Raw genomic sequence first — 14,016 nt, 5'->3', positions numbered from 1 at the left:
CAGCCCTGCTCTAAGTACCTCTGCTCCTGATTTAAAGCAGACTAAACTTGCATAAAATCGAATTTCCTACATACTTTCATAGTGGCCAATTTCCCCTGATTACACTTTGTTTTGTTGTTTGGTTGCAAGATAAATACATGTTTTGTTTTTAAGGTGTGCATGTATCAACATTATCATTTTTATTTTGTTTTACAGTTGTTTTTTCTGCAATGATATTTGGGACTATTACAAATCAAGATCTGCCTGTGATCAAGTGTGTTTTAATCAATCATAAGAACAATGATTCATCAGTGGGGAAGTCATCATCATATCCCATGGTAAAGTAACATTAAAATTATACCTTTAGCTGTTTTTCTCTAGAGACCATAATTTGTAAGTTATTGAAGGCTACCATGGCTAAATGGGCTTCTCTTTATGTATTTAAGTATATTATGTTCTCACATCTGGTACCGACAGAGCATCTATACTCGTAGCTCCCTGGCACTCCATTCCTTCAAGAACCATATTCTTCATATGAGGATTTAGGAAGGACACTGATTGATAACTAGCATGAAGTAACGAGTAGAGTCTTCCCTCGGTATACAGTGGGGATTGGTTCCAAGACTCTCACTAATACCAAAATCCATGGATACTCAAGTCCCTGATATAAAATGACTTGGTATATGCATGTAACCTATGCAGATTCTATATATTTTTGAGACAGTCTCATTTTGTTGACCATGCTGGAGTATAGTGGCATGATCACAGCTCACAGCAGCCTCGCCCTCCCAGGCTCAAGCAGTCCTCCCACTTCAACCTCCCGAGTAGCTGGGACTAAAGGCACATGCCACCACACCTGGCTAATTTTTTTAATTTTTTGCAAAGATGGGGTCCCACTCTTTTGCCCAGGCTGATCTTGAACTCCTGGGCTCAACTGATCCTCCCACCTAAGCATCCCAAAGTGCTGGGATTACAGTCCTGAGCCACCATGCCTGACCCTCCCGTATACCTTTAAAATTATCTCTAGATTACTTATAATACCTAATATGATGCAAATGCTTTATAATACCTAAACAACTATGTGAATAGTTGTTATACCCTATTGTTTAGGAAATAATGACAAGGGAAAAAAGTCGGTACGTGTTCAGTACAGATGCAACCCCATTTTTTTCGGAATATTTTCAATCTGTGGTTGGTTGTATCCACGGATGTGGAAACCATGGTTACAGAGGGCCGACTGTATTTCCTTCTCTCCTTAAAGAGAATCCAGGCTTTTCTCCCAAGCCTGAATCCCTCACTTCCAGATGCCCCCAGTATATAGGTAGATTTTCCATTTGCACATCAAAATCCACCTATATCATTTATTTTATTTGATTTCTATTTTCCCAAGCCTGCTCTTATTCTTGTATTAATTGATTTCTGTTTATAACCGTGCCTAGTTCCCAGGCTTGAAAGCTCAGCATCATCTTTCTTTCTATTACTTTCACATTTGGTCATTTACCAAGTGTTGTCGATTCCCTGTAGGAGTTCTCATATAATCATCTCATATTCTCTAGTCTCACTGCCACTTCCCTAATTCAAGCGCTCGTTAACTCCCTCATAATCATAGTGATATCCTAAGTGGCCTCTTCCTGCTACAGTTCATTTCAGAGATAGCTGCTGGGCTAGCCTCCCTGAAGCAGGCACATCCTTCACTGCCTGGCTCCGAACCCTCCATGATTTCCCATTACTTAGAATGATACCAAGGTTGCTCAGTAATCTGGCACTGGCTCCTTCAAGTTCCAACCTTGTTTTTCATTACTCCTCTCTTTTACGCTATTCATCTTGTTTTTCATTACTCCTCTCTCTTGTGCTATTCCCACCCCTCTATTTTAAAAACATATATTTAGTAAATTTACTCAAGGGAAGCTTAAGTGATGGAGAACTGAAAATAGTAGAAATCCTGTAATCCCAGCATTTTGGGAGGCCAAGGTGGGTGGATTGCTTGAGCTCAGGAGTTTGAGACTACCCTGAGGAACATGGTGAAACCCGTTTCTGTCAAAAATACAACAACAACAACAAAATTAACCAGCCATGGTGGCGTGTGCCTGTGGTCCCAGCTACTTGTGAGGCTGACGCCGGAGGATCATCTGAGCCAGGGAGGCGGAGGTTGCAGTGAGCCAAGATTGTGCCACTGCACTCCAGCCTGGGCAACAGAGTGACACTTCCATCTCAAAAAAAAAAAAAAAAAAAAAAAAAAGGAAAAGAAAAAAAGTAGAAATCTATAAACAACAAAAAGTGCCCATAAATTGGTAAGCTCTGCAGACATTTCCAGTTGAGGGTTCATACAAATGTATAGTCACCCTTTTTTCTTTTATATAGGTGTAACACAGAAATACATGACATAATGGCCTGACTCTCCCCGCTCCGTAAATCACATACATTAGAGATATTCTGAAGTTTTAAAAACAGTGTGAAACAAGTTTCAGTAACAACATTCTACATGAATATAAAGAAATACATGATTTTTTCATGCCAGAAGCGTGGTTGGTTTTAATTTTTCAATAGGTGTTGGCATCATAACACGTTAGCTGGTTAATAATTAAGGCATTTTGCATACACAATATTTCAATGTGGACAAAATAATTTTAATATTTGCTATGATGTTTTAAACTTTTAGTGTCTTTTTGATATAAGAAAATAGCTGCACACATTTAAGTGTTTTTGTATAAAAACACAACCTTAAATTAATGATGATTGGTTAATAATAATAAATCATATATATATATATTTTTTTTTTTTTTTTTTGAAATGGAGTCTTACTCTGTCACCCAGGCTGGAATGCCATGGTACGATCTCAGCTCACTGCAGCCTCTGCCTCCTGGGTTCAAGTGATTCTCCTGCCTCAGCCTCTCGAGTAGCTGGGATTACAGGCACCTGCCACCACACCCAGCTAATTTTTTGTATTTTTAGTAGAGACGGGGTTTCACCATGTTGGCCAGGCTGGTCTTGAAACTCCTGACCTCAAGTGATCTGCCTGCTTTGGCCTCCCAAAGTGTTGGGATTACAGGTGTGAGCCACTGCTACTGGCTGATATATATCAGATATATATATACACATATATATATCATAGATACATATATCGTAGATATATTTAGATATACTCTATATTCTTATGCAATATTCAGGATTGTATTAAGACCTAGTAGTTCTTTTATTATTATTATTATTATTATTATTATTTCTTTTTTAAAGACAGCATCACGGCCAAGCATAGTGGCTCACGCCTATAATCCCAGCACTTTGGGAGGCTGAAGTGGGTGGATCACCTGAGGTCAGGAGTTCGAGACCAGCCTGGCCAACATGATGAAATCCCATTTCTACTAAAAATATAAAAATTAGCCGGGTGTTGTGGCACATGTCTGTAATCCTGTAATCCCAGCTACTCAGGAGGCTGAGGCAGGAGAATCGCTTGAACTTGGGAGGTAGAGGTTGCACTAAGCAGAGATCTGCATTCCAGCCTGGGCAACAGAGAGAGACTCTGTCTCTAAATAAATAAATAAATAAATAAATAAATACATAAAGGATCTCACTATGTTGCCCAGGTTGGTCTCAAACTAAGACCCAGAAGTTCTTAAACCACATTAAACAAATAACGATACAAATCCTAATTGCTGCAAAGATGAACAGTCTTTATGGTGTACTTTCATCTCATTGGACTTGCTTCTTTTAGATCCTTCCCCACTTCAATGTGAAGTAGATTGTAAGAGTTTCAGTGGCTTAAAAAAAAAGTTTTCATTTCTTCCATAGTTCACACTTCTCAGATGAGGCATTTTTCGGAAAATCCTCCAGTCCAGGGATGTTTTGAAAAACCACCAAGCACTCTTTAGTAGATAAGACTTGTCAATGCCTCTGTGATGGCGTTGATCACAGTGTGATCTACATCTTTAGCTCTATTACCAGAGTATACCCTGGAACCAGAGTAAGATGGTTACACAGTTCCCACAATCTACTTAATTGTTTACAATACAATTTTTTTTGGTCTTTGTATTCGTCATGAAACTAAAAGAAAAAGAAAAAAAGAATGTTTCTATCATTTACAGTCTCTATTTGGGATGATAGTTCTGATCACCCCTTTTTATGACTGCTTGAAGCCAGCTTAGACCAACTGTTAGTCCATTTTTGTGTTGCTATGGAGAAAGACCTGAGATTGGGTGATTTGTAAAGAAAAGAGGTTTAACTGGCTCATGGTTCCACAGGCTGTACAAGCATGGCAGCAGCATCTGCTCAGCCTCTGATTAGGCCTCAAGAAGCTTCCATTCGTGGTAGAAGACAAAGGGAGAGCAGGCATATCACATGGCGGGAGTAGGAGCGAGAGAGAGGGGAGGTCCCAGACACTTTTAAACAACCAGATCTTGCATGAACTGAGAACTCACTGATCACCAAGCCATTCATGAGGTATTCACCCTGATGATCCAATACTTCCTACCAGGTTCCATCTCCAACATTGGGAATCACATTTCTTGTTTTTTTTTTTGTTTGTTTTTTTTTTGTGACAGAGTCTCACACTGTCACCCAGGCTGGAGTGCAGTGGCGCCGTCTCCGCTCACTACAACCTCCGCCTTCCAGGTTCAAGTGATTCTCCTGATTCAGCCTCCCAAGTAGCTGGGACTACAGGCGTGTGCCAACCCACCTAATTTATTTTTGTATTTTTTGTAGAGACGGGGTTTTGCCATGTTAGCCAGACAGGACTTGAACTCCTGACCTCAGGTGATCTGCCCACCTCGGCCTCCCAAAGTGCTGGGATTACAGGCATGAGCCACTGCACCCGGCTGGGAATCGCATTTCAACATGAGCTTTGGAGGGGACACACATCCAAACCATATCACCAACTATTCCATATTCTTGAAATTTGCTTTTAAGAAATGACTATACTAAGGCACCAAGTATTCACAGCAGCTGAGTGAGATGTACTGTTCTTTTTTTCCTGTCAGTGATTAGAGAGCATAGGCAGGCAAGCCACCCTAACTCTAAAATTATCTCTCCTTACCAAATCGGTTCCTTTATACCTCCCTTCCTCCAGCAAGTCAAAGCTGCATTTAATGTCACATTCCTCCTGAACAAATCTTGTGCCATTGCGGCACAGTCTAAACAAAACAAAACATCATAAAAACAAAAACAATAAACACCAAAAGTCTCCACTATGGTTTAACGATGGGTTTTCTGTTTGTGAAGAACTGAAGTCACTGGAGTTGACCAAATGTGTTTGACAATCATGACCTCATATTTCAGGCAGGTGGCCTGCACAAGCCAGCTCATTTTCTTTATTTGCCGTGTCCCACCCTGTACTTCTAGAGAATGAGTTGTTGATTTGTTCGTTTGTTGGCTGGTTTTCTGCAACGAGGATTTGGGAAGAATGGTGGACTTTGTGCGACAGATCATTTTACGTGCTTTCTCTGGACTTTTCAGAGCTTGTGCAGCTGTTTTATTTATGTACTCAGACAACAACTGTGTTAACGATTTCATGTTCTCATTAATTAGCTATACTTGTTATAAGAAGATCAACAGACTGAACTTCACTGTTATTACCAAAGTTGTGTGTGTTTGTTTTTTTTTTAACATTGTGAGTTTTAGATATCACAGTCTCTTAAATTCCAGTGCCTTCATGGCACCTTGGGACACAACTCTGCCAGGTGGTGAAGAACCTGGCCTGGCCTTCAAGAACATCCCTTAGCTCCTGGCCAGCCTGGCTCAAGCTATTTCTGGACTGCCAGCGGTGGAGCCCACCACCTCTGTACTGTGCATTTATCACACTGTTCTGTCTCCTCTGAAGCCCACAGATTTGTCTATCAGGATTGCACCCAGCTTTAATTTTTAAAAACTTTTTATGGGGGCTGGGTGCAGTGGCTCACGCCTGTAATCCCAGCACTTTGGGAGGCCTAGGCAGGCAGATCACCTGAGGTCAGGAGTTCGAGACCAGCCTGCCCAACATGGAGAAACTCCGTCTCTACTAAAAATATAAAATAAGCTGGGTGTGGTGGCACATGCCTGTAATCCCAGCTACTCAAGAGGCTGAGGCAGGAGAATTGCTTGAACCCAGAAGGCGGAGGGTGCAGTGAACCAAGATCATGCCATTGCACTCCAGCCTGGGCAACAAGAGCAAGATTATGGATTTCTGGCAAGAATTTCCGAGGAGTGTGTCCTTCCCAGTGCATCATATTCAGAGTGACAGGAAGTCATTTGGTGTCATTATGAGATGTGAACCTTGATCATTAGATTTAGATGGTGCATGCCAGGTGTCCCCACTGCAAAGTTACTATTTTCTTCACTTGTAATTAATAAGTGTCTTGGAGGGGATGCAAATATCCTGTTCCTTCTTTAATTTTTACCTACTGATTTTAGCACCCATTGGTGGATCTTGCCTATGACTATTATGGTGGTATTTGCCTAATGGTTCTTCTCTTTTTCCCACATTCCCTCTATGTTAATTGGAATGTTTTGTGAGGAAGCACTGTCCCTTTGCCCTCATTTTATTTATTCGTTCAATTTTTAAATTTATATCAATATAGACCCATGAATATTTATTTTATTCTCTGGGTTGTAACCCAATACAATCATTATTTATTTTGTTGCTCAAATTGTTCCAGTTTTGGCTGTTGGGAGCGACTTCAGTTTTGCTCCTATGTCCTTTCAACATCTCCTCATCTTTTTCCAAGCCCTTTCTTAATTTTTGACACACTACCAGATAGTTCAGGTTCATCTTGTATTTTTCTTGCCTTAGCCCTGGAATTAAGCACATCTCCAAAGAGCACTGGCTTCTTTGGGGGATAGTATTTAGAAACCAAGATCTGAGAGCTGGGTGTGCCCATTGCTGCTGGGATATCATTGCTTCTAGGCCCTCTCAGCAGGCAGAGCCTGGAAATACAATATACAGATAATCTAATTTTAGAATTACTAACCCGTACCCTGGTGAGAAATAGATTTACTAACTAAAGGACAGTAGTGCTTTTTGTCTTTAGCCTTATGGGATCCAAAGTATTATTTTCTGAAGTTACTTAGGTTAGTTCCTTTCTTTCCCATCCCCTTCACTATGGTTTTATTATTTATTTGTGATACAATTGAATTAATTTGTTTTTTTTCCCATTTGGTTTTAATTCCATTTTGATATTTCTTCCAGCCCCCTCATTTCACATATTCTAATTGGTTTATTTATTTTATTTTATTTATTATATATTCTTTTTTTTTTTTTTTTTTTTTGAGACGGAGTCTCACTCTGTCACCCAGGCTGGAGTGTGGTGGCCGGATCTCTGCTCACTGCAAGCTCCGCCTCCCGGGTTTACGCCATTCTCCTGGCTCAGCCTCCCGAGTAGCTGGGACTACAGGCGCTCGCCACCTCGCCCGGCTAGTTTTTTGTACTTTTTAGTAGAGACGGGGTTTCCGTGTTAGCCAGGATGGTCTCGATCTCCTGACCTCGTGATCCGCCCGTCTCGGCCTCCCAAAGTGCTGGGATTACAGGCTTGAGCCACCGCGCCCGGCCTTATTATATATTCTTTTATTAGAGACAGGGTTACACCATGTTGCCCAGGCTGGTCTCAAACTCCTGGACTCAAGCAATCTGCCTGCCTCAGCCTCCCAAAGTGCTGGGATTACAGGCTTGAGCCACCGCGCCCGGCCTTATTATATATTCTTTTATTAGAGACAGGGTTACACCATGTTGCCCAGGCTGGTCTCAAACTCTTGGACTCAAGCAATCTGCCTGCCTCAGCCTCCCGAAGTGCTGGGATTACAGGTGTGAACCACCACGCCTGGTTTATTATTATTATTATTATTATTATTTTGAGACAAAATCTTGCTCTGTCGCCCAGGCTGGAGTGCGGTGACACAAACATAGCTCACTTCAGCCACAACCTCCTGGGCTCAAGCAATCCTCCTGCCTCAGCCTCCTGGGTAGCAAGGACCACAGGCATGTGCCACCATGCCTGGCTAATTTTTTTTTTTTTTGTAGAAATGGTGTCTCACTTTGTTGCCCAGGCTGAGCTTGAACTCCTGGGCTCAAGTGATCCTCTTGCCTTGGCCTCACAAAGTCTTGGGATTACAGGAATGAGCCACTGTGCCTGACCTTCCTGGTTGGTTTAATTACTTGTTTTTTGAGACATGACATGACTCTTGTCCTATAAGTCAAAACTATGTGAAACAGTATACTCAGAGAAGGATCACTCTCTCCTCATTCCTACTGACAAGTTTCTACCCTCTTTCCACATCCCCTGTAATTAACCAGTCCCTTTGGATATATTGCTATTGTTTCTGTATTTATTGTGCACAAGTGACCAGATACATATATATTTCCTTATATTCTCCTCTTTCTTACATAGGGTAGCATACTTGAAGGTAGATACTTTTTGCACCTAACTTTCTTCACTTAACAGTACATCCGGGAAATCATTGCAAATCAGTTCTTAGAGGCTGTCTTCATTCTTTTTTATAGCTACATAGTACTCCATGGTGTGGATGTCCCATAATTTGTTCAACCACTCTCCTATGTACGAGCATTTAGGTTGTTTTCAGTATTTTGCAATTACAAGTTGTGCTGCAATTAATGCTAGACGTACGCTTATTCCCAGAAGTGAGATTGCTGGCTCAAATGGTGAGTAAATAGCAAGTTTTATTAGGTATTGCCAGATTCTTCAGAAGGGTTGTGTGGGGTGTGTTCCCCCAGCAATACAGGAGAACAACTGTTTCCTCATAGCTTCACCAACAAAATGTGTTGTCATATTTTTATGTTTTTTAATTTTTTGCCAGTCTGATAGATGAGAAGTGATATCTCAGTCTTGTTTCTTTTTTTTTTAAGTTGAACTATTTATTCCCTTTTAAGTACACATCTGAGAGCGTACAATGTATTTAATCTCTACCTTCATTTTACCACTGAAGAGCAGACCCAACCTTTGTTCATATAGACAATTTGATCTTACATAAGCTTATCAAAATTAACACTGCATTTCTCACCAGGAAACAATTTGCTGGGCACATATTCACGGGTAGGTAGGCAGACAAAGACAAGTTTCAAGAGCAGCCCCTAAGGCGAACCCCAGCATATCTATACCATAGTAAGATAACACTATCAATCTATGTAAGCTTACTTACAACAATGCCTATGTGAAAAGAATGTAGTTATCTGTGCTTGGTGGAGTTGTGTGCTCTCCGAAAGTTAAGCAGGCGGGAAGCCAAAAATATAAACTGGGACCGACAACACAAGAAAGATTCTTTCACTGAGGGGGTTCAGTAGCCCTGAAAAGATACTTTGGAGTCAAGCAGCCGGGACTCCCTTGGAGCCGGTGTACTTGGTGACCGCCTTGGTGCCCTCGGACAAGGCGTGCTTGGGCCAGCTCGCCGGGCAGCAGCAGGCGCAGGGCCGTCTGGATCTCGCGGGACGTGACGGTGGAGCGCTTGTTGTAGTGCGCCAGGCGGGACGCCTCTCTCGCGATGCGCTCGAAGATGTGGTTGGCGAAGGAGTTCATGAGGCCCATGGCCTTGGAGGAGATGCCGGTGTCGGTGTCGGGGCGGACCTGCTTCAGCACCTTGTACCTGTAGATGGAGTAGCTCTCCTTGCGGCTGCGCTTGCGCTTCTTGCCGTCTTTCTTCTGGGCTTTGCTGACGGCTTTCTTTGAGCCCTTCTTGGGAGCCGGCGCGGACTTTGCAGGTTCAGGCATGGCCAGACCCAAGACCGACACTTTCCCCCGAGAACGCAAGCAGAACTGTAGTCTCGGGGTCCACCGGAAACGACTGTGCACTTACAGAGGCCGTGCGCATGACGCTGCGTTGTGGTTCGCGAGTTTTTTCCCTCCGTCTTGTTTTAACTTACGGATTTCTAATTACAAGTAAGTTTAACATTTTCTCATATGTTTGAGGGCCATTCTTTTTTTTTTTTTGAGATGGAGTCTCGCTCTGTCGCCCAGGCTGGAGTACAGTGGTGCCACCTTGGCTCACTGCAGCCTCTGCCTTCTGGGTTCAAGCAGTTCTCTGCCTCAGCCTCCCAAGTAGCTGGGATTACAGGCGCCTTCCACCACACGTGGCTAATTTTTGTGTTTTTAGCAGGGACGGGGGTCTCACCATCTTGGCCAGGCTGGTCTCGAACTCCTGACCTCGTGATCTGCCCTCGTTGTCCTCCCAAAGTGCTGGGATTACAGGCATGGGCCACTGCGCCCAGCTGAGGGCCATTCTTTATATCTTTTTTCTTGAATTGTGTATTCAATTCTTTTTCCCATTTTTCTGCTGTGTTTTGGTTCTGTGTCCCTCAATTTTCAAAGGTTCTTTTTATATTACGGGCATTCATCCTTTACTTGTAATATATATTGGAATATTTTCTTCTAGTATGTCAGCTGGGTTTTTTTTGTTTGTTTTGGGACGGGGTCTTGCTATCTTCTCCAGGCTGAACTTGAACTCCTGGGCTGAAGTGATCCTTCCACCTCGGCCTCCTGAGTAGCTGGAACTACAGGCATGTACCACCATGCTTGACTTGTCTATTATTTTTTACTTTATCTTGTGCCCATCTTTTATGATCCAGCTCAATTACTGGACTTAGGTGAACACCTTAAACATCCTGGCTTAAAAGTCTCTTCTCCCTTCTTTGAAGTTCCAGGGCACTTAAAATTTACATTTCAAAGTAGTTGGTATCTTTTTATGGGACACATTGTATTTCTCCTGTGTTTTACTTATTTATAGTCCTAGGAGACTCAAAATCTTTAAGGACAAGATTGATGTCTTTTCTTTCTAGTCTCATAGTACTCAGCAGATGGTCTTAAACTTATTAGATACTTACTAAGTGAACAAATAAGACCAGAAATACGGTTTTTGACCAGTAGCAGAAGAGCTACCCTGCTCTTCACCTGAAGAAATACATGTGTGCTTGTGTGTGTGCGTGTGTGTGTGCGCGCATGCTGTGTTCAGCCATGTAAAGGAGGTAGGAGGTGGGGGACTCCACAGCAGAAGCTGCTCCAACCCCTTCTCTCAATATATCTCAATTGTTTGTTTGTTTATTTATTTATTTATTTATTTTTTGAGACAGAGTGTCACTCCATCGCCCAGGCTGGAGTGCAATGGCAGGATCTTGGCTCATTGAAACCTCTACCTCCCAGGTTCAAGTGATTCTCCTGCGTCAGCCTCCTGAGTAGCTGGGATTACAGGCGCCCGCCATCACACCCAGCTAATTTTTTGTATTTTCAGTAGAGACAGGGGTTCACCATGTTGGCCAGGCTGGTCTCGAACTCCTGACCTCAAGCGATCCATCCGCTTCAACCTCCCAAAGTGCTAGAATTACAGGCGTGAGCCATGGCGCCCGGCCTAATATATCTCAATTATTTAAAGCAGGCGAGAAGTGTGATGGTGGCAGTGTGCCTATGGGGACATCTGCCCAGAAAATTTGGTTTTTAAATTTCCTTTAACACCGATACCAATTTACCATTGTTTTATACATTTTAATTTATATACCAACAATCACAAAAATGTTTACCTATATATTATGGATTTTATAACTACGGTCTGAACATTAGAGTGCTAGGGGTGATACAACAGACTACCACAGACTGGGCAACTTAAACCAACAGAAATATATTGTCTCACAATTCTGGAGGCTAGAAGTCCAAAATTAAAATGTCAGTAGGGTTGGTTCCTTCTAAGGGCAGTTAGCAAGAATCTGTTCCAGACCTCTCTCCTTGGCTTGAAGATGGCTGTCTTACTGTTCACATGGTGTTCTTACTGTCTGTGTATCTGCCTTCAAATCTCCTCTTCTTTTTTTTTTTTTTTTTTTTTTTTGAGACAGAGTCTCACTCTGTTGCTCAGTCTGGAGTGCAGTGGCGTGATCTCAGCTCGCTGCAACCTCCGCCTCCCATGTTCAAGCCATTCTCCTGCCTCAGCCTCCCACGGAGCTGGGATTACAGGCATCCACCACCACTTCCAGCTAATTTTTTGTATTTTTAGTAGACATGGGGTTTCACAATGGTGGCCAGGCTGGTCTCGAATTCCTGACTTCAAGTGATCTGCCTGCCTCAGCGTCCCAAAGTGCTAGGATTGCAGGTGTGAGCCACCACGCCCTGCCTCCTTTTCTTTTAAGGACACCAGTCATACTGGATTTAGGCTCGCCGTAATGACCCATTATAACTTGATTACCACTGTGAAGGACTATCTCCAAATAAAGTTGCATTCTGAGATACTGAGAGTTGGGATTTCAACATATGAATTTGCAGAGGTAGGGGGACACCCACCATGTCAGTCTGTACAACATTTTAGAAATGCAGCCCAAAGTTATTTATCTTTTCTTCAGAGAATTGTAATTTATAGGACCTTCTGTCGGCAACGTGTTCTCAGTGGGTTCCAACTTGTGTGGGTGTTGTGTGCAGTGTGTCAGCATGAATGTATTTGATAAAGTTTTGATGTGAAGAAGGGGAGGCCTTAGACCTGCAATTTTCCTGAATTCACTTTTTTCTGTCTACAATGTAGGTGTCAGAATCCCCAGAAGACCTCGGGTGTGCATTGAGACCCCAGAGCGCAGGGACAGTGTACGAAGCCGCCACGGTGGAAGTGGATGTATCTGCTTCCATCACATTGCAAGTGCTGGTCGACACCCCAGGGAACATTTCCTGTCTCTGGGTCTTTAAGCACAGCTCCCTGAATTGTCAGCCACATTTTGATGTACAAAATAGGTAAGTGGAGGAATACGTTCTTGACATAAAATGTGGTTCATTTGGAATTTTGTTTCAAGTTTCTGTTCATGATTATTGTAAATCTTTTTTGTTTTTTGTTTTTTGTTTTTTTTTTTTGAGTCGGGGTCTCTCTCTGTCACCCAGGCTGGAGTACAGTGGCACAATCTTGGCTCACTGTAGCCTCGACCTTCCAAGCTCAAGTAATCCCCCCATCCCAGTCCTCCCAAGTAGCTGGGACTACAGGTGCGTGCCACCACACCCAGCTAATTTTTAAAATTTTCTTCTAGACACCATGGTGTTTCACCATGTTGCCAAGGCTGGTCTTGAGCTCCTGGGCTTAAGCAATCCACCCACCTCAGCATTCGAAAGTACCAGGATTACACATGTGAGCCACTGTGCCTGGCCTCAGCCTGTTTTTTGTAACTCTTATCTTCAGTGAAATAACGAGCTAAAAATATAGTTAGGGCATCGATACATAACGTTATATATCTGTCAAATTTCCTAGGATGTATAACACAAAAAATGAACCCTAATGCAAACTATGAACTTTATTTTATTTGAGTTTTGAGACGGAATCTCGCTCTCTCACCCAGGCTGGAGTGCAGTGGCCTGATCTTGGCTCACTGAAACTTCCGTTTTTCCCAGGTTCAAGTAATTATCCTGTCTTAACCTCCTGAATAGCGGGGATCACAGGCGCATGCCACTACACCCAGCTAATTTTTGTATTTTTAGTAGAGATGGGGTTTCACCATGTTGGCCGGGCTGGCCTCAAACTCCGGACTTTACATGATCCTCCCACCTCAACCTCCCAAAGTACTGGGATTACAGGCATGAGCCACCATGCCCGGCCCAAACTATGAACTTTAAAATTGGTTCATCAATTGTAACAAACATATCACACCTATGCAAGATGTTAATAATAAGGGAAACTGTGTGTGGAGAGAAGTGCATATATGGCATCTTTCTGTGTCTTCTGCTTAATTTTCCTGTAAGTCTAAAACTGCTCTAAAAAGTAAAGTTGGTTGGGTGCAGTGGCTCACGCCTGTAATCCCAGCACTTTGGGAGGCTGAGGTGGATCACCTGAGGTCAGGAGTTCGAGACCAGCCTGGACAACATGGTGAAACCCTATCTCTACTAAAAATAAAAAAATTAGCCAGGCGTAGTGGTGTGCACCTGTAATCACAGCTACTTGGGAGGCTGAGGCAGGAGAATCGCTTGAAGCCCAGAGGGGTAGGTTCGGTGAGCTGATATCGCGCCACTGCACTCTAACCTGAGAGACAAGAGTGAGACTCTGTCTCAAAAAAAAAAAAAAAAGAAAAAGAAAAAGGTTAAGTCTATTAAGTTAAACCTATACACACACACA

At 42.7% G+C, this 14,016-nt stretch overlaps 1 protein-coding gene and 1 pseudogene across 1 annotated transcript in view; one reads left to right on the top strand and one right to left on the bottom strand.

Annotated features, from left to right (window-relative positions):
- Positions 1-200: 200 nt before the first annotated feature.
- FLT3 (fms-related tyrosine kinase 3) overlaps positions 201-14,016 on the top strand; it is a 71,979-nt gene continuing 58,163 nt past the window's right edge. Inside the window, exons 1-2 of the mRNA XM_011999976.1 lie at positions 201-317; positions 12,451-12,653. Coding sequence (XP_011855366.1) covers positions 210-317; positions 12,451-12,653 — 311 coding nt within the window. The 5' untranslated portion in view covers positions 201-209. The remainder of the gene's footprint in view (positions 318-12,450; positions 12,654-14,016) is intronic.
- On the bottom strand, positions 9,263-9,677 carry LOC105553820 (annotated as a pseudogene).

Source organism: Mandrillus leucophaeus, unplaced genomic scaffold (genome assembly GCF_000951045.1).
Source record: "Mandrillus leucophaeus isolate KB7577 unplaced genomic scaffold, Mleu.le_1.0 Scaffold61, whole genome shotgun sequence".
NCBI classification, from domain to species: Eukaryota; Metazoa; Chordata; class Mammalia; order Primates; family Cercopithecidae; genus Mandrillus; species Mandrillus leucophaeus.
This window is presented reverse-complemented; position numbering and strand designations above follow the sequence as displayed.